The sequence below is a fragment of the Mesoplodon densirostris genome, chromosome 18 (assembly GCF_025265405.1).
Source record: "Mesoplodon densirostris isolate mMesDen1 chromosome 18, mMesDen1 primary haplotype, whole genome shotgun sequence".
In the NCBI taxonomy this organism is placed as follows: domain Eukaryota; kingdom Metazoa; phylum Chordata; class Mammalia; order Artiodactyla; family Ziphiidae; genus Mesoplodon; species Mesoplodon densirostris.
Genome location: NC_082678.1, coordinates 63,347,424 through 63,373,577, shown reverse-complemented (window position 1 = coordinate 63,373,577; position 26,154 = coordinate 63,347,424). Strand labels below are relative to the sequence as shown.

The 26,154-nt window shown below is 33.6% G+C and overlaps 1 protein-coding gene across 3 annotated transcripts in view; it reads left to right on the top strand.

Annotated features, from left to right (window-relative positions):
- STXBP4 (syntaxin binding protein 4) overlaps positions 1 to 26,154 on the top strand; it is a 171,539-nt gene that overhangs the window by 53,269 nt on the left and 92,116 nt on the right. For 2 of the 3 annotated variants that reach the window (XM_060080938.1, XM_060080939.1), the window contains 4 exons: positions 369 to 465; positions 2,804 to 2,895; positions 11,353 to 11,442; positions 14,741 to 14,806. In XM_060080938.1, coding sequence (XP_059936921.1) covers positions 369 to 465; positions 2,804 to 2,895; positions 11,353 to 11,442; positions 14,741 to 14,806 — 345 coding nt within the window. Of the gene's footprint in view, positions 1 to 368; positions 466 to 2,803; positions 2,896 to 11,352; positions 11,443 to 14,740; positions 14,807 to 20,004; positions 20,208 to 26,154 lie in introns of those variants that run through there. The other variant, XM_060080940.1, reaches the window with a different exon arrangement.

Here is a 26,154-nt window from a genome sequence, read left to right as displayed (position 1 = left end):
TATCAGTGTTTTAGAGTGCTACTTAGAAAAATTAATGTTAAATAAGATTTATTAGGATTTCCTTGCTGTTTTTCTTCTGCCATGTCACATATTTTAAACTAAGAAATAATTTGAATTTTGGTTCTAGGGATATGCTATTTGGCATTGGCCAAAGTGCTAGCCTTGGGGGAAAAAATGAGGTGGTGGTAGATCAAGAAGCTAATATTTTATGGAAAATTAATCCATAAATAGTCATCAGACTTTCTTTGATCATGGTCACTATTCCTGATATTGATTCTTTTCACTGGATTGTAAAATAAAGTTGTAATGAAAAGTTTTATTCTTTGGAGATTTGAAAAATTGCTTCACATGAATCCTTTTCCTTCCAGGCTCTAAATTATCTTGGTATTCAGCCCACAAAGGAACAACACCAAGCCCTGAGACAGCAAGTGCAAGTAGACCCAAAGGGGACAGTGTCTTTTGGAGGTAATATTTAGGTTCATCACGTGTGTCATCACAGAAACTTATTGTGGCCCATATTCATTGAGTGCCTCTTCTTTGGAAGGAGAGAAAGAAAAATAAAACCACATCTATTTTAAGTTCCTTAATCAGTATTCTAAAGACTCAGATAGAATTATTGGTCTTACTGGGTCAGCAGAAAGGAGAACTTTCTTAGAATCTTTCAGTTTTAAAATATCATTCAATCATATCTTTTTTATTTTTAATTTATTCCATAAACATTGCTTTAGTAATAACAAAAGAAACAGTACAATATATAGAAGCCCTAGTTCTGCTACTGTGAAATTCTAATTTTTTTCAGCCAATATGATATAATAAATATTCCATTATGCTGTATAATTATTCTTATTTTTATTTTATAATTATTATTAAAGATAGCAAATTGTGAACATACTCCATTGATATACTATAATATTAAGCTTTTCCACTATTGGGAATTTTGATGGTTTTTCATTAACTGACAATATAAATAATTCTATATTTAATATAGCTTTTTTTCTTCTTTCTCTTGGGATAAATCCCCATAAGTGGCTTAGACTTCTGATATGTATTGATAAATTGTTTTCCAGAGACATTTTACACACATATTTGTTCTGCCACTAGTAATGTTTGAATGTAACAGTTTTTTTGTATCCTTTCCAGCATTAAGTATTTTTTTTTCTTATAGAGTAGATGCAACATTGTATCATTTTAAAAGCATCTGCATTGCTAAAAGAAATTTGGGGGTTTGAAGTGATGAAAAAAGATGTATTTGTTCCCCTCTGCTCTTGAAATCATACAGTGTAATGAGAACAAGAAACAACTACATGTAAAACCACAGTGTATAAGGACAAAGTAGATGAGGAAAATGAATTAATGAACAGAGGCATGTAAAGTCCAAGTGTCTGAAGAGATAGGAGAATCACAACGGGAAACAAGCTGATCCCTGGAAAGGCTTAGGAATTGAAAACATTGAGTACTTAAGGCTGTGTTAAGGAGCAATTATATATGCTGTTCCCTGCCCCGTCTCAAGTAATCCACAACTACCATCCCTTACCCTTGCAGAGGAAAATAAGTATATTCCCTTGAGAAATTAAACCAGATTGATTCTGGACCTATAGTTGCCAACAGCTAAGGAATTTGGGGGTGTGTATGGTGAATTATCACTTACAAAACACACACAGATTGCTCAGTGATATTTGCAACCATGTGTATACTCTGTAGGCAACAGGTTGTAAGGTTCTCTCTGAAGAACCTGAACAAAGTATCATAATAGCTGACCACCTTATTGCTCTGTAGTGAAACCTACTAGTTGACAAAGTGAGTTATGCACACAAAATTTCCAGTCAACGATTTAGTGCCTGATTCATCTTAAATATGAACACCAGACGTTTGGAGAAATCCTCCAACATAAAGTATAAAGCCCCAAAGTATCAGACAAATAGAAAAAGAGGAACTCAGAAAAAAGAGAAATATTATGAGAGCAGAAAAGAACTTCACGAAAACCATAATTAGCATCTTTTAAATAGATAAGGAAAACGAAGGCATCCATGCAATAAGAGTAGGATACTGTAAAATAGGAACAATTAAAAGGATTATTGGAAACTAAAAATATAAGAATCAAATTAAAAATAAATTGAAGTTAGATGGATGAACAGGTCACACTCCATGTCTGAAGAAGCATATAGTTTGCTAGGTTGGCATCAGGCAGTGTTATATAACAAACAAGAGAATATGCCTCCGAGTCACACTTCAATGGAATCTTGCTCTGCTACTTATTTGCCAAGTAGCCTTGGGAGGTTTAAGACAGTTAACTTATCTTACCCCAAACTGTAAAATGGAGAACATGAGAACTACCGCAGAGAATTCTCAAGGTGAAATCGCAAAGGGCCATACGTAGCATATAGAGGCTGTTATAAAAACATTTCCTGCTATTATTATTATTATTATTATTATTAAACCTCAGGTTCTTTCGGCTAGAAAAGCTGTAAATCATAATATTTTCATATGTTTTAGAAAGAGTACTATTCATAATAAAAGAGTTGGAGAGATAGTTATGCCTGTGACATTTATTTGCTTCATTATTGTATCTGATTTATTAATTTCAGCAAAGTTAAATGAAATGAGTGAAAACCAGTTTATCTCTTACTTCTATGTGAACTTAAATTTATCTGTCACTTCAGTTAACACTATCTTAAGGTAATTTAAGTAAGTTAAATTTTAAGCATTAGTTATAACACATAGCTTCAGCTTCATGTAGAAAAAGGTAAGGTTTGCTTAGACAAGGTTAAATGCTCTATTCTTACTGAAATATGTTCTATTTTAGATTTTGTCCAGGTTGCCAGAAACTTGTTTTGCTTGCATTTGGGTGAAGCAAATGTTGGTGCACATGAAATTTCCAACATATTAGACTCACAGGTAGAGTATGCCCTATAGAATTGTCTTGATTGTACTTAAATCATAAGCCTTAAATGTTTTCTGTCATATATATAGGCTTTATTCATTTTTTATTTTTTAAAAAAATAAATTACGCAGATAATACATGATTTTTGGATAAATATATAAAATACAGATAATTTAAAATCAAAAGTAAAATTTTACCTTGATCTCCTCTATCCTCCTCTCTCACTATTCCCTCATGCTAGTCCCATCTTTAAATTTACCACAGAAAAGTACTCATGTCGTAAGTGTAAACCCTCTGAAATTTTACAATCTGAATCATTCTTGTGTAATCAGCATCCACATCAAGAAACATAACGTTAAAGAAACTTACCAGGACCCTGATGTCTGTCTCCTACTCGCCGAGTTCCTTTCTAATTACTAGCGCTTGCCCTCCCCACCCCCAGTCAAGGTAACAACTACTCTTGCTTCTAACAACATAGATTGGTTTTGGTCTTTTTGTGCTTTACATAAAATGGAATTGTGAAGACTGTTAACTTTGTAAGTCGTTTGTTCTACAAACCTTTGACACTTATATTGCCAAATCTTTCAGTCCTTTCCATTATGAATTTTTGATACTGTTACATTATTAAAGAAGGTCTTCCCAATTTATATTATGTATTAACATATCATATATAGATAACTTATTTTTGTTTATTCATGAGGTTGGGCCCCAAATGGATAACCACGTGTGCTTATTCCACCATCATTTATTCAATAACCATCCTTTTCCACTTTTACCACTAATTTGAAATACAACTTTAATACATACTAAATTGCATCTGGATACACAGCTCTGTTTCTTTCTTTTAAAAAAAAAAAATCTTTATTGGAGTATAATTGCTTTACATTGTTGTGTTTGTTGCTGCTGTATAACAGTGAATCAGCTATACATATACATATATCCCCTTATCCCCTCCCTCTTGCATCTCCTTCCGACCCTCACTATCCCACCCCTCTAGGTGGTCACAAAGCACCAAGCTGATCTCCCTGTGCTATGCAGCTGCTTCCCACTAGCTATCTATTTTATATTTGGTAGTGTATATATGTCCATGCCACTCTCTCACTTCATCCCAGCTTACCCTTCCCCCTCCCTATGTCCTCAAGTCCATTCTCTACGTCTGCATCTTTATTCCTATCCTGCCCCTAGGTTCTTCAGAAACTTTTTTTTTTTTTTTTTTAGATTCCATATATATGTGTTAGCATACAGTATTTGTTTTTCTCTTTCTGACTTACTTCACTCTGTATGACAGACTCTAGGTCCATCCACCTCACTACAAATAACTCAGTTTTGTTTCTTTTTATGTCGGAGCAATATTCCATTGTAGAGTTGTGCCACATCTTCTTTATCCATTCATCTTTTGCTGGACACTTAGGTTGCTTCCATGTCCCGGCTATTGTAAACAGTGCTGCAATGAACATTGTGGTACATGACTCTTTTTGAATTATGGTTTTTTCAGGCTATATGCCCAGTAGTGGGATTGCTGGGTCATATGGTAGTTCTATTTTTAGTTTTTTAAGGAACTGCCCTACTGTTCTCCATAGTGGCTGTATCAATTTACATTCCTACCAACAGTGCAAGAGGTTTCCCTTTTCTCCACACCTTCTCCAGCATTTATTGTTTGTAGATTTTTTGATGATGGCCATTCTGACTGGTGTGAGGTGATAGCTCATTGTAGTTTTGATTTGCATTTCTCTAATGATTAGTGATGTTGAGAATCCTTTCATGTGTTTGTTGGCAATCTGTATATCTTCTTTGGAGAAATGTCTGTTTAGGTTTTCTACCCATTTTTGGATTGGGTTGTTTGATTTTTTGACATTGAGCTGCATAAGCTGCTTGTATATTTTTGAGATTAATCCTTTGTCAGTTGCTTCATTTTCAAATATTTTCTCCCATTCTGAGGGTTGTCTTTTCGTCTTGTTTATGGTTTCCTTTGCTGTGCAAAAGCTTTTAAGTTTCATTAGGTCCCATTTGTTTATCTTTGTTTTTATTTCCATTTCTCTAGGAGGTGGGTCAAAAAGCATCTTGCTGTGATTTATGTCATAGAGTGTTCTGCCTATGTTTCCCTCTAAGAGTTTTATAGTGTCTGGCCTTACATGTAGGTCTTTAATCCATTTTGAGTTTATTTTTGTGTATGGTGTTAGGGAGTGTTCTAATTTCATTCCTTTACATGTACATAGCTCTGTTTCTAAACAAACCACTCTGTTCTGTTGATCCATTTCTCTCTGCCAGTACATTACTATTTTAATTACTCCAGCTTTTTAGTTCTAGGTTCATTGTTTAGTTCTAGGTTCATTGTTATTGTTAGGTTAAGTCTAATTTTTTTTTTTTTTTTTTTTTTTTTTTTGAGGTACACGGGCCTCTCACTTGTGGCCTCTCCCGTTGCGGAGATAGCATTTTGATAGCAAAAGCAAAGTGCTGATGGTAATGGTGCAAGGCCCACATGCCAATAATGTCCTGTTTGTGGCTTCAGATCATATGTTGTGCAAGAGTCATTATATCAGTTTACAAGAATTCTTTTGTTGTATTCTGCTTGTCAACACACAGAAGAATCCCCATAAAATGACCTGAATCCACAAATCCACAGTGAGAATGCATTTTACTTCACCACACTCACATGTGTAACTGAAACAAAAGTCTCAAAGCATTACTTACCTTTTCTACATCCTTGTGTTCTTATTTAATATTCAATTTTATTTCATTAAATATTTGCTCTTATAATTTACTAATGAGTTATGCACCACAGTTTGAAAATACTGCAAAAATCATTACTTGTCAAACAGCTCACCAGAAACAAATTTTAAAATATATATATTTTAGTATGTTTCCCAATTTTTTTTTCAGTTGTAAAACAGTATAGCGCCTCATGTGAAATAGTATATCAATTAATCTGAGGTCAGGATGCTGACATGACATTCTGTGAAGGTGAGGAAATTCCCCTCTGGTCACCCCCTCAACCATCTCATCTTAAACAACAGAGTCAGATTTTATAATCCATTTGTTAGGGATGCTTGTTTTTTACCCATATGTTTCCTTTGTTTTGGCTTATATTTTTCTTAATTTATTTTTTAAAAATATTTTTACGGAATCATAATGGACACAGTAATAAATAGAATCATACAGATGAACTTATTTGCAAAAGCAGAAATAGAGGCACAGATGTAGAGAACAAATGTATGGACACCAAGGGGGTAAGGGAGTGGTGGGATGAATTTGGGAGATTGGGATTGACATATATACACTATGACGTATGAAATAGATGACTAATGAGAGCCTACTGTATAGTACAGGGAACTCCACTCAGTGCTCTATGGTGACCTAAATGGGAAGGAAATCCAAAAAAGAGGGCATATATATATACGCATAGCTGACTCACTTTGCTGTACAGCAGAAACTAACATGACATTGTAAAGCAACTATACTCCAATAAAAATTAATAATAAAAAAAGGATCATACAGTATGTACTCTTTTGTAACTAGCTTAATTTGCTGATCATTCTGACTCATAAGATTTCTTGAGATACTATCTTTTAAGAAGAAAGAATTGCTGAGCCAGTATAGTCAGTCCTACTCTTGTTCAGTTGGCAAAAAACTTTTGGTTTTGGAATAATATGGCATTTAGAAGCAAAAATATAATTATCTTTCTGTGATTCTAGTCATCATTGCTATATTAAAAAATTCACACAGTGCTATACCTGTGACTGGCACAAGATTACACCCAGAAAAGGCAAGGTTGGAGCCTACATTTAGCAGTATTCTAAAATTAGCAACAGCAGACTGTAGTCCATGATATTGTGATGGCTTTACCACACTAATCAAGTATCATAAATGGATTATATTAAAATCACAGAACACCATAAGTATCTGAATGCAGACTTTTCACAATTGGGGTACGTGCTAAATCAATTAAGTGGATTGCATTTTAACAAGTGAAATAGAATAGAATGGAAAATATCAAAGTGAACTGTATATAATAAGAATGATAATACTTCACTGATATAAATGGTATTTCTCACTATGTGTAGCAGTAAATACTTTATAGCCACTTCACTATATACTCATCTGTAAAACATTAAATGTATATTGAACAACTACAGTGTGTGTGGCATTGTGTTAGGTGCTCCAGCACATGTTATTAAGATAAATAAAACTGGAGCCTGCCCCTCAAGGAATTTAAAGTATAATGTAAAGAAATTTACAAATAAAGTTTAAAAATTCATTGTGTGATAAGGCCATAGTAATAACAGAGCTTAGAACATTAAGAGAAGGTTCATAACAGAGTTGGCATTTGAGTGAGTTTTGAATGACAAATAGGATTTTATCTGCTCAAGAGGTGAACAGAGAATGATAAGCATTTTTATTAGCATGAAAAACAATGTGTATAATGTGTTGGTAAGCAGAGAGTAATCTATGTTTTAAATAAGATAATTGGGTACATGCAGGTCAGTGAAGGAAGAGTAAATATTAAACTTAGAAATGTGTACCTGTGTTAAGTGGGGAGCCATTAAGGAGAATAGTGACATGATCAAAGTGGTATTTTAGAAATAGTAATCTTAAATAGTGTTGGTTATCTTGGAAGGGATTAACGTGGTGGTTGGTAGTCTAGACTACCAAATACGGAATAATAAAGAACTAAACTATGATGAAGATGAGAATGGAAAGGAATGGTGAGACAGATCTAAGATACTTACTGAAACAAGTATCTCATCAATGAGGCTTGCATTTGGATGTCAGAACCAAGGGAGAATGAGTTAAAGATAACTCTGAAGTTTTTATTCGGATGATTAATGACATGTTGTTACTTTTACTGGAAAGAAGGAATAAGAAGAGAAAGGTAGAGAAGATGATGGGTTGTGTTTTGGAAAGGGTAAGTTCAAGATGCTGCCAGGTATAAATAACCAAAAGACAATTGGAAATAAGGAACTGGACACCAGGAGAGGGATTTGAGAATGATCTGGATGATGATAGTTATGATAGCATGGCAGTGAATGTTATCACTCAGGGAGAGCTTGTAGAGAAGGCAGCGGAAAGGGACAAACTTGGGGAACCTCCCTTTTCCCCCATGTAAGGAGTAGAAGTGAAATTAAGTCAAAACAGCCTAAATATTCTGAGGGTAGATGAGATAGTGGAGTATGAAAAACCTAGGGAAGAGAAAGTTTCAAGAACAAATGGCTTGAGCAATGTTATATGTAGCAAAGTGGTTAAGAAAGTAGATGAGGGGCATTTATTTTGTCAAATAACAGGTTGTTTGGTGACACTACAAGTAATTATTTTTGAAATGTGGGGATGGGAGGAAAGATACATAAACCAGATTATAAGAAGTAAAAGCAGTAAGCAGGGGAAATGGAAGGGGAAAAGGGGGGATACACAGAAATTTTAAGGAAAGGACGTAATTGGATGGGTTCATAATGGAAGGGTTTATCAATAAAATTAGACTGAAACAGAGGTTGTTGTTTTGTTCTGTTTCAAATGAATTGAGGCTAGGAATGTGGCCAGTGCAATAGTGGCTATCCATATTTGGCACAAGTCAAATAACTTAAAAATTTTGATGATGGAGCACAGTGAAGGGAGAGTTGAGGTCAGACTTGCTCAGCACAGTGCAGTGACTTTCTGAAGTATCTCTTGATATCTCCATAGGAGACGTGAGAAAGCAGAGTAGAAATGATTTATAATGTTATGTACCAGGTATCGCAGAGGTCAAGGGGCCTGAGGGTCGAAAATTATATCATGGGAGCCAGGCAGGAAAGGGATGTAAGAAGGAAAGGAGGATAAAGTCCAAGAACTGGAGCTATATTAGAAAATAGGTATCTGTCTGGAATCATTGGTGTTAAATAGCAACAGTTTATTTATTTCATTTGCTGCTTGCTTAGTTGAAGCATATTTGGAAAGTCACTGGGTACAAAGGGGCTTTTCAAAGAATTCACAAGTAATATGTTGTGATATTACCAGAATGGCCAGTTTTTTTCTGTTTAGCCCTAAAATAGCAATAAAGTTATAAAACTTTTTTTTAAAGTCATGGTTTGTTCTATGACTGTCGCCTAGTGTTTTGCCTCCCAAAATGGTACCATGGACTCTTTTATGCATGATTTACCTTCATTTTAAATGCAAAAAATTATGATTACATCCCTAAAAATCCCAATCCATAATTTATCTTAGTAAATTATGATAGCTCTGTTATCTAGATTCTCATTTAAACTCTTGAATTGTTTATTTTTACTTCTTAAGATAACAAGATAGAATAAGACCATCTGAATGTATAGTAGCAGTGTTTCCCAGAATGTGCTTGGTAGGCATTAGTCCCACGAGATACTACAAAATAAAGGAGGGTGTGTGTGTGTAATGTGGTTGGAAAACTTGAGGAAAACAAGTCATTATGTTACCTTTTGGGATATTCAAAATGCTTATTAGCATATCAAAGCTACTGGAAGCCCTGCAGGAAAGAAAGTTAATTTTTTCTAAATCCTGCATTTCTCTAACTTATCTGACCTACAAGGACCACTATCACCATCACCATCACCCAGTTATGCTTTTATACAAATCTAATTAATATCCTTTGGAACACATCTTGGGAAATATTGCTACATTTGAAATTGTATTTGGAAGTAATCTAAAACAGTGTAAGAATGAATTCTGTGACTACTTATGAAATAGAATGACAGAGACAGATGAAGAATATGAGATCATGTTATTATGGACAATGGCCATAGGTACACAAAAGCAAATGTGTCAGAACAAAAGGAACCAATAATTTTAGGGAAAATATTTCTGCAAAAACTTGAGGAATGACCCCTACTTCTGTTATTCTAAGACTTGGAAAGCAAATCTGAGTTTATCATATCCATACCACCATGAATTTTTGTTGAGCAGTTAGTAAAAATCACAGACTAATGTCAGATCTCTGTGGGAATCTTGGAATGGCCACTTACTAGCTGTGAAACCTTAGGCATTTTACTAACATTTTGAACCCATTCCCTCATGTAAAACAGACACAAAGTTATAGTAAGGATTTAATATTGAATATATACAGTCCTTAGCAATGTATCTGCACAAAGTTCCTAATAAATGGTTGATATTATTAACTATTTGTATTATCTTTTCCTACTCTGCATTCACCTCTCCTATCTGAAGGGCCCTGCTTTAAAGCTCATACTTATATAGCAATCACTTTCTCTATTCGGTCCTATAAATCATATTTTCTATACTTTATTTTTAGCTCTTTTATAACTTCTGCATAGAAGATGGCTATAATTAGACTTGGATTTTTATCTCTGATAAGATTGCCATTTTTTTTACCTTATAATTAACTGTCAGAGATCAAGCTAGAAGTAAGAGAAATTGTCCTTTCTGCTATTTTGTTGTTGTTGTTATTCACCTGTGCATGAATTATTAATATTATCTTCAAGACAGTTTCTGTGCAGGAATCTTTTTAAGCCACTTTGTCTGTTACATTACATTTCGTTTAGTTAAAACAATAATAGACATAATCAATTAATGTACTTTACTGGGTTCCTGTAAACTATCTTGATTGATAATGTCCAGCATTTTGTTAGCCTTATATACCATGTACTTGGTGTGGACATCTTTAGGGAGTAGTTTATGTTGATAACTCATAAAGTCTTTTTAATTGAAGTACAGTTGATATACAGTATTGTGTTAGTTTCAGGTATACAACATAGTGATTCAGTATTTTCCAGATTATATTCCGTTATAGGTTATTACAAGAATCTCGGTATAATTCCCTGTGCTATACAGTATATCCTTGTTGCTTATCTATTTTATATATAGTACTTTGTATCTGTTAACCCGTAATCCCTGTTAATACCCCTAATTTGTCCCTCCCCCCTTCCCTCTCCCTTTCAGTAACCACAAGTTTGTTTTCTATGTCTGTGAGTCTGTTTCTGTTTTACATATACATTCATCTGTATTATTTTTTAGATTCCACATGTAAGTGATATCATATAGTATTTGCCTTTCTTCTGACTTATTTCACTAAGCATAATATTCTCTATGTCCATCCACATTGCTGCAAATGACATTGTTTCATTCATTTTTATGGCTGAGTAATATTCCATTGTGTGTGTATACACACACACACACATATATATAAACACATACATTATAAACACAGTCTTAAAATTTAGACTTAAAGGAAAAATTATATTGTTAAAATAAGAATAATAAAGATGAGAACAGCGTGTGTATATCTCATAATCATCTAAATTCTGTATTAGTAACAAAAATATAAGGTTAAGCTTAAATGAATTGTTACCCCAGATTATTTTAATATTCTCTTTTATCTAATGAAATGACTCCAAAGTAAGAAACTGAATCTTGTTATTGGAATGCAAAAGCCTAAGACTCATCAAAAAGGATTTTTATGTTCTCATAGTTAGTATCTAATGTATAACTTTTCTCTTATATTTTAATGTTGACAGCTTCTTCCCTGTGATTCCTTAGAAACAGATGAAATGGAGAGGCTTAAACATGAAAGAAATGATGCCTTGGAAGAAGTGAATACACTTAAGGTAATCTCCAATTTAGCTTCCTTATATTTTCTTTAGAAAAAATGAAAAGAAAGAAAATTACCTTCTGTTGAATTCTGGAGTATAGGGGCTTAGTTTTTTTTTTTTTTAAAGAATATTAATATCAAATAGCTTAGCATTGAATATTAATACCAAGTAATTTGATATTTATTTCTTCAGCTGACCTTTAGAGAATTAATTTTTTAGTTCACACACTTATTTATATTTCACGGTCTCCATCTAAGATTCAGTGTAAACAGTGGTTTTTAGTCATCCCTTCTGATCTGGCTACTTTTCACCCCTTTTTTTTCTTACGCTGGTGGCAAGAATAAGGAGCCAACAAAGATTAGATGAGAAGCCCACAAAACAAGCCATGACAGTTTTGGATCCTCAGATGTTCATTGGAAAATACATTTTCTCCCATGTTCATGGGAATGCTTCAGGGACATCTTGTTCCGCTAACATAATTTAGAATTAAGGCAATGTGATTTAAGGGAAATAAAAACACAGTATATCCCAAATATACTTTAAGATTTTGGTTCTCTTTATATATCTTCATTTCATGTTTAGTAGAATATTAAATTTACATTATATCCTAAGTTTTACAGAAAGCCATTATATTTTTCAAATCTTCAAGAAAAGCAACATAACTACTTGATTTACCATTAATTCACCAAAGGGATATATTTTTAAATTACTTTTAATTATTTTCTTAAATAAGTGAAATTCTATTATTTGTTTAATTTTTATTAAAGCAAAATCTTTACACCAAAAAAAAAAAAAAAAGAAAGAAATTTCCCTGCTACCTTAGTTTTTAAATTCTGACCTCTAGAGGAAGCCATTGTTTAACATATCTTGTTTATCCTTTCAGAGACTTTCTCTATGTAGCCAATCATATGTTTAAAAATACATGTGTATATATTTTTTAACTTTTACAAAATTGCATACATTACACACTTTTTTACAACTTGCCTTCTTTTTTTCTCTTTGTTAACGTTATATCTTTGGTTACTTTTCAGGTTAACATATACAGATCTACCTAATCCTTTTTAATGTCTCTCCTATCATCAAAAGGTTCTATTCTAGGTTATTTAACCAGTTCCTTATTGATGGATATTTAGGCTATTTCCAGTTTTCCATTATTAAAAATAATTCCATTATAAGTAGCTTTGTAGATGTATCTTTGGACCGTTGTGCAGTTGTAAAAGTACAAATTGAATACATTCTGAAAGCCGAATTGCTTTTATCAAAGAATATGGATGCATAAAATTTTACATGTTGCCAAATTCCCTTTCAAAAGATATTACCAATTCATGTTACTGCCAAATGTAAGCATTTTACTACTAAAGGAATATTTTATATTTCTTTTTACATCTTTGAAACCACTATCCACATTTTTTTGTGTAACAAGAGTTAAGATGAAAAATATAAATTTAGTTTTAAAAATATACTGACAGTAGTTTCCGCATATTCTCTTAGAAAACATCTCCAGGGTTGTTTACATTGGTAAGACAGCATTTTTATATAATTTACTCTGCATAAGTCATTGAATCTTACGGTTCATCGGAATTTTCTGAGTCTCTCAGATCTTTTTTATTTCCCTAATGTTTATCATTGTTAAATTTAATGATATATTCCTGTTTTTTATTGGAATATCAGTAGTAATTATTAGAATTTTAATTTAATTTAACATTTAAACAAAGTTTTCCTGAAGAGCTATTCAGTAAATCGGGATTCACGTTTAAAATTTTTGAGATGTAACTGAGCATATCCTACTGTGACAAAACCTAAAATTATGGGTAAAATATATTCTATATTTTATAATTTCCTTTACCTGAGAACCTATCTTTTGGCTGAGAACCACTTGTTTAACTATAGAAAAGATTGTACAAAGCAATAAATATTTCATTTGAGATAATGTTTGCACTTTTGAGTTTTTCTGCTTGTATTGATATTACACGCACTCACACAAATAGCAGAGGTTGTTAAATGAAGTTCATGGAGTGTGTAGGTGGTCTCTCATCACTTCCCATTATCCTGTGACATCTCTATGCTTCATGTCTCATTTGAGGTACAAAGAAAAATGAAGCCAAGAAAATTTGATACCAATGGCTAATTTTTATTTTGCAAGAATGATTTTTAAAAGTGCCATGGGCCTCATTTAACTTAAAGCCTTTCTGCAGAGTTCACATTGCTACTGCTTTGTAAAGCTGAATGAAAATAGATATATTTTCCATTTACAGATGCAAAAAACTAGGACACAAAAAGTGAAGGTGACTTGCATAAAACCCAGGAGCCAGCAGTTTCTTGGCTTCTGGTCTGTGGCAGATTCATTAGATTTCTATATTATATTCATTGTCATGTACTTTCATTTCATCTGTTAGACAAGAATGAGCTGAAGTATAACAGAAAGCAAATTGCTTCCTGTAAACCTTGCAATGCTGCCATGAATATTTAATACTTAATATAATCTTCCAGCGATTCCTCTGCTTGGGTTCATAGTAAAATGGTTCTTAAATTACTCTTAGTATCTCTGATTTGATCAAAAACATGTAGATTTATTTATGACATACTTAACAAAATTGAACATTTTAGGATATTTGCTCAACTGAATTTTAAGTTCAAAGATTTTAATATTTTATTGACATGCCTAATGTTATTCTTCCTTAATAACTATTATTTCATATTTTGGTTACACCAGTCGTATCTTCAGTTTTATGGATAATCTTCCAAAAATAAACTAAATTAAGAAATAATAGTTAACCCAGTTTCATAGTCTTCTTTAGTATAGTAAGAGACACTCTAAGTTGTAATAATAATGTTCTTCAATTTGCAAGCTCTTTGTCAATGATAGCTATTACCCAACATTTAGTTAATATTTATACATTCTGATCCTGATTGACTTATTTTAGACCTTGGATTTTGAGGTTTTAAAAAGTGGCTAACAGGGAGTCCACTGGTAGCTAGTGGTTAGGATTCCGGGCTTTCACTGCTGTGGCCCAGGTTCAGTCCCTGATCAGGGAGCTAAGATCCTGCAAGCTGCATGGTGCCGGACCCCCCTCCAAAAAAAAGTGACTAATTATAGTAACAGAAAATATGTTTACATCACCACAATTATACTGTAAATAACTAATTACTTTTAGATGGTATGTGTAAAGCCAGAAAAATGCCTGGGAACTACATTTTCAAATTGTAGAAATTGGATGTTTGGGGAATTTATAAGCTTTGAAACAAAGCCCTAAATATCATACCCGTTGATAGCTTCATAACAAGTTATTAATTCAGTGGTTTTTAAATATAGGAAAAATTATTTCAATCGGAAAGGCAAAGGAAACAATTGACAGAAGAACTCCAGAATGTGAAACAAGTAAGTGTATGTATTGTATATATGTGTTTTGTATATGTGTGCATAAACATATGAGGTATAATTACAAAGCATTGATGCTGTATAATATCCCAGAGCTTACAGATGTAAACAGTATAGTATAAAATAGTATAGATCTTAAAAGCAATCACTCACAGGGGCTGTAGCCATGCTGAATTCCTGCTACCAAAGGAAATGTTAAAACTCCTCTTGGAAATTGCTTTCAAAGCCAGATATCTATGGACTGAAATGACCCATCTCATTGCTTTCCTCTTCTTTTTTTCTTTCTCTTTTATTTTCCCTTTTCCTTTTCTTCTGTTACTCATACTCATCTTATTAAAGATAAAAACAAAGGAAGCAAAAAACAGAAACCTCCAAAGCAGAACATTTTTTTATTTTATTTTTTAATAATTAAAAGTAAAAATTTGGGATTTCCCTGGTGGCACAGTAGTTAAGAATCCGCCTGTCAATGCAGGGTACACAGGTTTGATCCCTGGTCGGGGAAGATCCCACATGCCATGGAGCAACTAAGCCCATGCGCCACAACTACTGAGCCTGCGCTCTAGAGTCTGCAAGCCACAACTACTGAGCCCATGTGCCACAACTACTGAAACCTGCATGCCTAGAGCCCATTCTGCACAAGAGAAGCCACCACAATGAGAAGCCCATGCACCGCAATAAAGAGTAGCCCCCGCTCGCTGCAACTAGAGAACGCCTGCGCGCAGCAATGAAGACCCAATGCAGCCAAACATAAATTAATTAATTAATTTAAAAAAATTAATTTTCACTCTGCATCATTCTTCAGAGAATTTTAAGTAACTTACAGCAAAAAAATACAAGAACATCATGAAATAGACATACAAGTAACAAACAAATAAAATATTAAGAAGAGTATGAAGTTAAGAGACCATTGTTATAGATCAGTGGCAATCACCTGATTTTGAATCTCCCCAACATTATCCTCCCAGAAAACATAAAATTTACAGAACAAAATAAAACCATACAGGACCCATAGCAGTTTCTTTTGTTTGTTTGTTTGGGGTTTTTTTTGGCTGCACCACTTGGCTTCCAGGATATTAGTTCCCCAACCAGGGATTGAACCCAGGCCCATGGTAGTGAAAGCACCGAGTCCTAACCACTGGACTGCCAGGGAATTCCCAGGACCCATACCTTAAATATGGCTATTGGACAGGGAACACCAGAACCTTCGAACTACATACAAATAGAGTTTAAAAATTCCAACAAATTCTTGCAGCTTGCCTGCCACTGAAACCTGGGGTACAAAGAGCAGAGGAGATAAGGCTTAAAAACTCTGAAAAAGAATAAGGAGAAACAGAGCAATTAGATGAAATACTACAAATAAAATCACCCCCAGAAAGAGAAAAATGCAACTATTAATGCCAAAATACTGAACAGAGGCCAGGTTTTTGTGGTTCTCAGGACTTGAGAAAGTGTGTGCAACCAGAAGTGGCAGCCTTCGAGAATCATTGCTTCTGGGGAAGAATCAAATAGAGAAGGGGTGGTATCCCTTGGAGATTAGGAAATAAAGAGAAACAAAGAAATAAGAGGGGGAAATTAAGGATCTTGCAGAAATGAAAGAGAAACAAGACATACCAAACCTCCTCTATCTACCCTCCACTATGACCGTCAACAACATGATCCATAAAAGAAATTGCACAGAAGAGGGTGCTGTTGAACTAAGAACTCTTTCTATGAAAGAAAAAGGAATCGGAAAAAAAAAAAAAAAAACTGTCCCTGTGATTACAAGACAACTGTAAAAATCAGGCAATATGAATTAAAGCTTTCCTCCTAATGAAAACTCCAAAACAATTCAACCACAAAGCTGACAAAAACTGTAACACATCACTGCAAACTCAATTTAATATCCTCAAACAAGCATTTGGCATTAAGGAAAAAAAAAAACCTCAAATCAGAAATTTAAAACTGACTTAGAAAATGACAAAAAAACAGGAATAAATGAAATGAGACTTGATAAAACTTAGAAAAGAAAGAGAAGAAAAAGACAAAATGATACCAGAAATGGAAACTAAATTACAGGTTTCCCAAGGAAGAATATAATCAAATGAAAAGGCATTGAAGAAAACCAGAAAAATAATGAAATAAAGAAGTAAAAGGTTTTCTTAAAGAAGTAAATCAAAACACCTGAACAGCACTAATATTTAGAACCGTAATCCAAGAAAACTTTTCAGAAATAAAAGATGACCTGACACTGTTAATGGGTAGTGGGGAAATTTGGCCTGGAAAGGTCAATTGTAGGACATATCCTAGTAAAACTAGTAGACTTTAAAGATAGAGAAAAAATATGCAAAGTGCCTTCAAATGAAAAGGTCAAATAACTTACAAAGGCAATAGAATTAGACCAGCATCAGCCTTCTTGACACAACATACAAAGTAAGGCATTAGTGGAGCAATATTTTCATGAAACTAAAGGAAAGAATGTGTAAACCAAGAATACTGTATAGCACCAAGTTGACTCCCAGATATCAAGGCCATAGAAAAACAGTTTAAAATGTGCCAGTATTCAGAGCATAATGTACACATGTAGTATTCCTGAGGAATATGGGAGAGGTGAGTTTCACCCAGCCAAAAAATGCCTGGGATAACTTTGACAAGAATTTCCAAACAGTGAGCATTTCCTAGCTGTTATTGTATAGCTGAGACTAAAATGAGGTTGAGTTCACAGGTAAAAGAATAATGTGTAAACGTTACATGTCTGACAAAAATCAAAGATGCAATTTTATTTTTAATGAGAGGAGAAGGGAAAATAGCATAAGATCATTCTGTTGTATGAGTAAAGTATAATAGTCACTGAATATTATTTAAAACTGACACCAAATATTAAAAAGATGAGGTAAAGATTGAGGGAATCTCAGGCACTATAAAAAGCAATAATACAGATACAACCTGTAGAATGAAAACACACATCTTCCTAATTACCAAAAGGAATATTTTTTAAAAAGTAAAAGGGACACATGAATGAAGAAATGCAGTAAATATACACAATAATTTCAACAAAAGACAGTATGACAAAATTGAGACTGAATATAATAGTCATCTTAATTAACATAACTGGGATTAACTCACCTATTAAAATGTTTTAGGAAAATATCATTTACCAAAACTGACCTCAATAGAGATAGAAAGTTTAATATACCAATTTCCATAGAAGAAATAAAGTTACCAAGAAGCCACCCTATAGAAAAGGACCAGGCCAAATAGTTTCACAGGGGAATCTAACCAAACCTCTGGCAATCAATCCCCCATAAATGGCTTCAGAGTATTAAAAAAAAAAAAGAAAGAAAGAAAATTTCCAAATTCTTTTCTGGGAGCAAGTATAACCTTTGATGCCTAAACCTGATAAAAGTAGCACAAAAAAAGAAAATGCAGTTAGACTAGAAAGACAACTAGGGACATACGAATTGGAAAAGAAAAAATAAAGCTATCTCTGTTTGCAGATAACATAATAGTAATCCAGAAAACTCTAGAGAATCAATGATAAAACTAACTCATTGGAAAAATCCACAAGCCAGCAAGATATAAAATTAATATGCAAGGGACTTCCCTGGTGGGCAGTGGTTAAGAATCTGCCCGCCAATGCAGGGGACACGGGTTCGAGCCCTGGTCCGGGAAGATCCCACATGTTGAAGAGCAACTAAGACCATGTGCAGCAACTACTGAGCCTGTGCTCTAGAGCCCACGAGCCACAACTACTGAGCCCGTGTGCCACAACTACTGAAGCCTGCGCCTAGAGCCCACGCTCCGCAAAAAAGAGAAGCCACTGAAATGAGACACCCACGCGCCACAATGAAGAGTAGCACCCGCTCGCCGCAACTAGAGAAAGCCCGCACGCAGCCACGAAGATCCAACACAGCCAAATAAATAAATAAATAAATATTTTAAAAATTAAAATTAATATGCAAAATTCAATTGCATCCATATACACAAATTATAAGCAGAAGTTTTAACAGTTTAGATGAAACCAAAAATTATATAGAAAAATGGGTAAAAGACATGAACAGACCACTCACCAAAAAAGTTATAAAAAGGTCACATGAAACATGAAAAGATATTCAGTCTTTCTCATAATAAGAGAAATACCAATTAAATCTGCATTGAGACAGGACTTCCAGCTTCTAGTACTGAGCAAGACACTTGCAGAGGACATTTCACAAGAGAAAACAACTCTAAAACCTGGACATTACACACTAAGCAACAGCCAAAGGAACTGGAACGTGAACACAGAGAAGCTGCTCCTCTGGGAAGAGAGGAACTATGTGAACTAAATTTCTTGTTCCGAGTGTTTTAAGCCTGGAGCTAACAGCAATCTGATACCAGTGGAAGTTGACCCTCACTTGGGGTCACTTGGTATTTGAAAACATTCACAGACAATTCAATGAGGAAAAGCTGCTCATTACAATACATGGTGCTAGAACAAGGGAATATTAGTGTGAGAACAATTGAATCTCAGCCACTACCTCATTTCATATTCAAAAACTAACTCTGAATGAATTATGGATCTAAACGTAAGAACTAAAACTTAAATTCCAGAAGAAACTTTTGTGACATTGGGTTAAGCAAAGTTATCAAACCACATACCTAAAATTAGTAAATTTTACTATTGTATATATAAATTCTACCTCAGCAAAGCTATTTTTTTTTAGATATGCCAGTACAACTTTTAATCCATCAGATTAGCAAAAATTCAGAAGCCTGACAGTGCGCTGTTGGTGAGGCTGTTTCAAAACAGGCATCCTCATACAATGCTGGTGGTAATGCAAAATGGTGTGCAGCTATGAAGGAGAATTTGGCATTTCTAACAAGTCTATTTATGCATTTACCCTTCAACCTGGCAACCTCACTTCTAGGAATTTGCCCTGAAGATATACCTTTAATAATATTAAAATACATGTGCACAGTATTTTTTGTGATATTATTTGTAATTAGGAAATATTGTAAACTACCTTAATCTCTAAGCATAGGTGATTGAATGGACTATGGTCCATACGTGCAATGGAGCTCTATGCCCCTGCAGGAGAGAGAAGGAAGATCTCTCCTCAGCAGTACAAAGTGATTTCCAAGAGATACTTTCAAATAAAAAAGAGCAAAGGATGAAAGAGTGTATATAGTATTATAATTTATAAACAAGAGAAATTATCATGTGTATCTATTTATCTTTACAGAAGAAACCAAAGGAAGGATAAACTATGCAGCAATGAAATTGGTTATCTACAACACGGGTGGGCACAGAGTGGACAAGATGCAGGAGGGAGTGACACCTCTCTGAGAATACCTTTTTATGTAATTTTTACTTTGGGGGACATGTTAATATTCTACACCTTTTAAAAATATATAAAGAAATCAGAAAAGATAGGAAAGGGAAAATAAGCTTAAAACTACAAGCAAAGTGAAATAAATTAATTCATTTGCATGTCAAATGAATACCATAAATATACCAAAGGAAAACAAAAGAAAGAATCAATTTCAGTAACTTATGAACACAGTATTTATGTTCAGTGTTTGACAGGTTGGGTTGAATTAGAAAAGAATTGCAAACAAATCCCAAAACTTTTATAGTATGTTTTGTTGTCTTGTTATTTTAGAGGTGTGGCCAAAGCCATTCTGAAACAATTTTAAGATGTAATATAGGTCTCAGCAAATGTGTTGATTGTTGTTGAGAGCCAGAATCTCAATGAAAAAGCAAAGACATTCAAAGCAGAATGAAGGAAGTCAAGAAAGAATCCTGTGGATGTACTAGAATTGGAGGTATCATTGTGAATGCATCATTTCTAAAATATATATGTATGTATGTATGTGAATATGAATAATATGTGCCCATATATATATGTATGTATATATGTATATGTATATATGTATATATATATATATATATGTGTGTGTATATATATATATATATATATATACATATATATATATATAAAATCCTAGCTCTGAGAGCTGAAACAGCCAAGAAACAGACACCCCAACAGCAGTGAGCATATAGCATATCTAAGTGCCCATTTCCCACTAATAGGAATCCAGGCTTCTGGGAGAAATGACTGATTTCAGGGCCGGGGGTGGGTAAGTACAAAATGAGCCTGAAACATCTTATGCTAGAAAATAAGGAAATGCCCAAAATAATGGGATCATATCACAAGGAACCAGCTTGAAGGGCCTTCCACTGGCCAATCTGGAAATACTTGAGCACCAAAATAATTAAATACAGTAATGAACCACTGAAAAAATTGTGATTCATGAGTCTATGCCATAGTAAAGAGATGAATTAATTAATGGGGAGAACTGAGGGCTCTTGCTCATTATAGACTGTTGAGTGCTGATTGATAACTACAGTTATCAGAGAAGCTGCCAGATTTGGGAAGTCAGCATTTTGCATCTGTTTCAGTAATGGCTGGATCAGACTCAAATCATAAAATGCTAAATCTAGGGGGGCATTTTTTTAATGAAGAGCAGAACATTTACATATTTACATGGTTTTAAAGTGGCTTTTTATAAACTGCTTATTAATTGCAAGGGGAAAATAATAATTATACAGTAGTGAAATCAGACAACTCCTAGACTGGTGCTAAAAATGGATATCACCAATGAAGAACATGTGGGCATGTGTGGCTTCAAATGTGATACCTTGAAAAGGACACAACATCAGTTATGTAGCATTATGGCTAAGAATGTATAAACCTGAATCTGGCCATGAGGAAGCATCAGACAAACCCCAAATGAGGGACAGCTTTATTTTTTTTAAAGGTGTGTGTGTGTTGGGGGTGTGGGTGTGGGTTATATTCTTCAGAGCTGTCAATGACATAAAGAAACAAAAGGAAGGGAGGAAGGAAGGGAGGGAGGATGGGGGAGGGGAGGGACAAAAGAAAGAGAGGGATGGGGGAGAAAGAGAGACAGACAGGAAGAAAGAAAGAGGAAGGAGAGAGGGAGGGAAGGTCCCAGATTAAAAGAGGGTAAAGAGACATGAAAACTAAATAAAAAGCTAATCCTACCTGGATCCTGCACTGGAATGGGGAAAATGCTATAAAGGATATTATTGGGTCAATTAACAAAATTGGAATACAGATGGTAGATTAGATAAAAGTATTGGTTCAATGTTAAATTCCTTAAATTTGATAGCTGTACTATGGTTGTATAAGAGATAGCCTTATACTTAGGAAATACTGACATTTGTAGGGGTAAAGAACCATGATGAGTGTAATGTAACTCACCCTCAGATGGTTAGAAAAAATTGTGTGTGTATATATATTTATATACATATGTGTATATAAATATGTATATGTATACATATGTGTGTACATATGTATATAAGTGAGAGATTGAGAACATGCAAAATCTCGGTAACAACAACCTTGAAATATTAGTGTTTCCAAGAATAATTTATTTCTCACTCATGGACATGTTGGCAAAAGGGTGAATCTGTGAGTTAGGTAAATTTGGGCCAAGGATATAAAGATGTTCTTTGTACTATTCCTATTCTTGTATCCCTTATGTAAATTTGAAATTTTTTCCAAATTAAAAGTGTTTAAAAGTCCTCTATTTTTTGTCCAGTTTTTAGACCCCCATTTTATTAAGTTTTTTTGTACTTTGATTGATATGCCTTTTTACTTCTGTATCTTCAATACTTGCATCAGTTTATATGGCCAGGCCGATTTACACTTTAGTGTTTCTTTGAATGCTCAAAGTGGACATTTATAAATCTTCTTTGTTAATTTTTACATGTAGAATAAATTAAGGGGTAGGGTTTTTTCTACATTTACTTAAAATTTTCTTTTCTCCTAAATGCTTGGAACTTAAAAGCTTTAGAATATCGAGCACACTTAGTAAAGTAAGGTAATATGATAGTATAAATGTATATAGCACGAAGTAAGCACTCAACAAACGTTAACTATTATGGTCATTATTATTAATAATAGAAGAAGGAATATTAGGTGTGGAGAAAGAGGTGGAAATGATTTGTTTCAACGATTTGATTTAGAGGAAGAAAACCTAATTCTGGCTGATGGAATAAGGAGACTTTTATTAAAGAGAAGGTGGACCAGACATGGAAAGGGGATAGCATTCCAGGCAGAGGGTGCAGCATGAAAATCGTGGTATGAAAGGGAAAGTCTTATCTTGAGAGTCAAAATGGGCCCTCTTTTGTATGCTAATTTTACTATTGTTAATATGTTTGTATCTAAAAATGTGATGATAATGTCTGTCTTATAATTTGTTCCTAGTTCTTTCGAGTTTAAGAGCCTAAAACTATCAGTAATATAATAAGTTTCTAAAAAATAATAGTTTTGATTTGTATTCTTTTATCTTGTCATTATTAAAAGCCTAGGAACATAAGGGAAACATGGACAGATGAAAGCATTAGGAAATAACATTTGGGGACTGTGAGGAGGTGTTGTGTTGGGGCCAAAGCATATAGGCACCTGAATACCAATCTAAGATTTGAGACAGTGGATTGCCAGTGAAGACACTTGACAAGAGGAGAAGAAAGATCAACTTGTTCCACCTATAATCTGACCCCTGTCTTTCCTTCACACTCTACATCTAACTTGTTGGCCCTACTTTTTAAAACTTGGAGAATTCTGCCACTTTTTATCACTTCCGTCACTGGTCTAAGCCATCATCATCTTCTGCCTGTGTTGTAATTATAGCTTCCTACCAGATCACCCAGCTTTTACCCTTGCCCAACCCCCATACAGTCTGATCTGAACACAGCAGGCAGAAATAGCCTTTTAAAACTTGTTAGAACTCTCCAGAACTTTCCATCTCACTCAGAATAAAAGCCAGTCCTATCCCCCATCCCTACACCCCTCTAACCTCAATGACCTCATTTCTTACCACTCTTCCCCCCACTCCACTACTAGTTCTCCAGCCCCTCTGACGTCCCTGCACCATCACCCCCCTTATGCTCCAGCTCTCACTGTCTGTGGATAAGTTTTTTGGTATTCCTGATTGCTTTCTTATATATTTTATACTTGTTATGTTTTTGTCCTTCATCTATATCCACCAACTAGAGGGTAAGCTTCATGAGGAGGGCAGCTATCTTTCATTTGTTCTCTGACTTATCTTAGAACAATCACTGACATAGATTAGGTACTCAATAAATATTTGGTGAATAGATGAAGGGATGAATGAAGACTATCTAGACTTTAAGAAAGTTAACCTAGCAGCAGGTTTGGAAGTAACTGAATATCAGCTAAGAGGCTTTTATAATAGTCTAGACCTGCACTGTCCAATAGAAATATATTGGAAGCCAACTATGCCTTGTTGGTTTTCTAGTAGCCACATTTTGAAAAGAGTAAAAAGAAACAGGTAAAATTCTTTTAAATATATATTTTTAGTCTAATATATCTGAAATATGATCATTTTAACATGAAATAATATTCATTAATGAGATATTCTTACATTCTTTTTACATACTGTATTTTTGAAGTCCAGTGGTATTTTACACTTACAGCATATCTTAATTTGTACACTAAATTTTCATTGGAAACACTGCTGTGATTAGATTTAACAAGATTTATAGTTTTATATTCATATACCCAAATGTTCCAAATAAAGTTAAAACCTTCCCAGAAACTAAAATGAATATTTTTCTTTTAATATTTATGTCCATATTGGCAAAACTTTTTCATGTTTTTAGAAGACTTAGTCTTTAAAGCCACATCATTTCAAAGCCACATCTTTTCAAGTTAAGTATATCATAAATTCAAAGGAGTACTGCATATATTGAAAGCAACTGTAAATGTATCAATATCAACTAAGCATACTTCAAAATTTTTAAGGTTTTTTGAGCTAATTTACATAACATCAATAATTAAAATCTACATATTGATTTATGGTAGAAAATATGTAAATCATTATTGATTTATATTATGAAAATTTTCAATATCAGTATAAATTCTTATACTTGTCTAGCTTCACAAGTAAGCTTTCTCTTTCCTTAGAGCTTCAAATTTAGCTCATTCGTGTACAGTGTGATATTGATAATAAAATGTAAATCACACTGCCATTTTTTGTCTTTGATTATTGACTATTAGGCAACCATTCCTGTTGTTTTAAGAAAATCTTAATCTGGAATTAAAAATACAGTAAATCTTTATTAAGCTCTTCCACAGCTCAGCCAAGGAGCCCTGGCAAAGAACACAGGATATTTAAATTCATTGTCTTCTTAACTAGTGAAGATTCATAGAATTTGCACATATATATTAAACAAGGTTAACAACTGTATCCATGATGTTTTTCCTACAGTCAGCTTCAGGAAACTGAGCACAGAAATTTTCAAAATATATCCTACAATGGCATGAAACAATAAAGAAAACAGTCTCTTGTTTGAAAATGTCAGCAAATCAGAATTTTTGATCCAACATAGCTGGAGCACCTATTATGATAAAAAAAAAAAAAACTTTTCTTCATTATCCAGCTGAAACGCTTGTTTGACACATGTAAAAGTTTAAATATCTACAACATAAGTCTGATTTTTTTAGGCTGTAGATTGACAACTTTTTGCCATAAACTTGGAAGTCCTTTAAGACAGTACATGCCTGAAGTATGAATTTGATAGTATCTCCTATATCCCATTGCTTATCTAAAGCTGAAGAAAGGTACTTGTAGTTTTTCAAATTTTGAATCAATTGGTCATTGATATTGTTAGAAATGCCTTGCATTCTATGGATATTTGTTTTGTGACTTAATTGAAGTTCTTTCATTTTTTATTAAATATTTCTTCTAATCTTCTATCATAACTGAAATTACTATATTGATCTAAAAATGGTTTACTCTTTTATACAAAAAAATCCAAGCCATTTTATAGCAGGCCAAAGTTAGCAAATGTTGAACATTTACTTCTGATATCAAGTGACTAATTTCATTAGTTCTTATTTGACTGTTGAGAGAAAACTTCTTAACAAACTCATTACACATTTGCAAAAATCTCTCAATTTCTCACTTTTCATATGTTTAAAAAATTTTACACAACAAACAGTTTTGTAAATTGCAATTGCGTTCATCATAAAACTTGCAACAGATTTTCTTCTAGTCTGTCTTCTATCCTGGTTATATTACTAGCTAATTCATCTTTACTTTATTCTGCATCAATAATATGTCTTCATTTTAAATTAAAAATCTTCTCCATACCTACTTTTTTAAATACAAAAATAATTTAACTATATTCTAATAAAAATAAGTATTTCAATTTAATTACCAATCATGATTTACACAAGTATTACTGTAACTCATGCTGTCTGTATAAAATATTCAGATAAGCACACTGTTGTGTAAAAAGTTTTTGAAATTAATTCATTCATTAACAGTGACCAGATCAG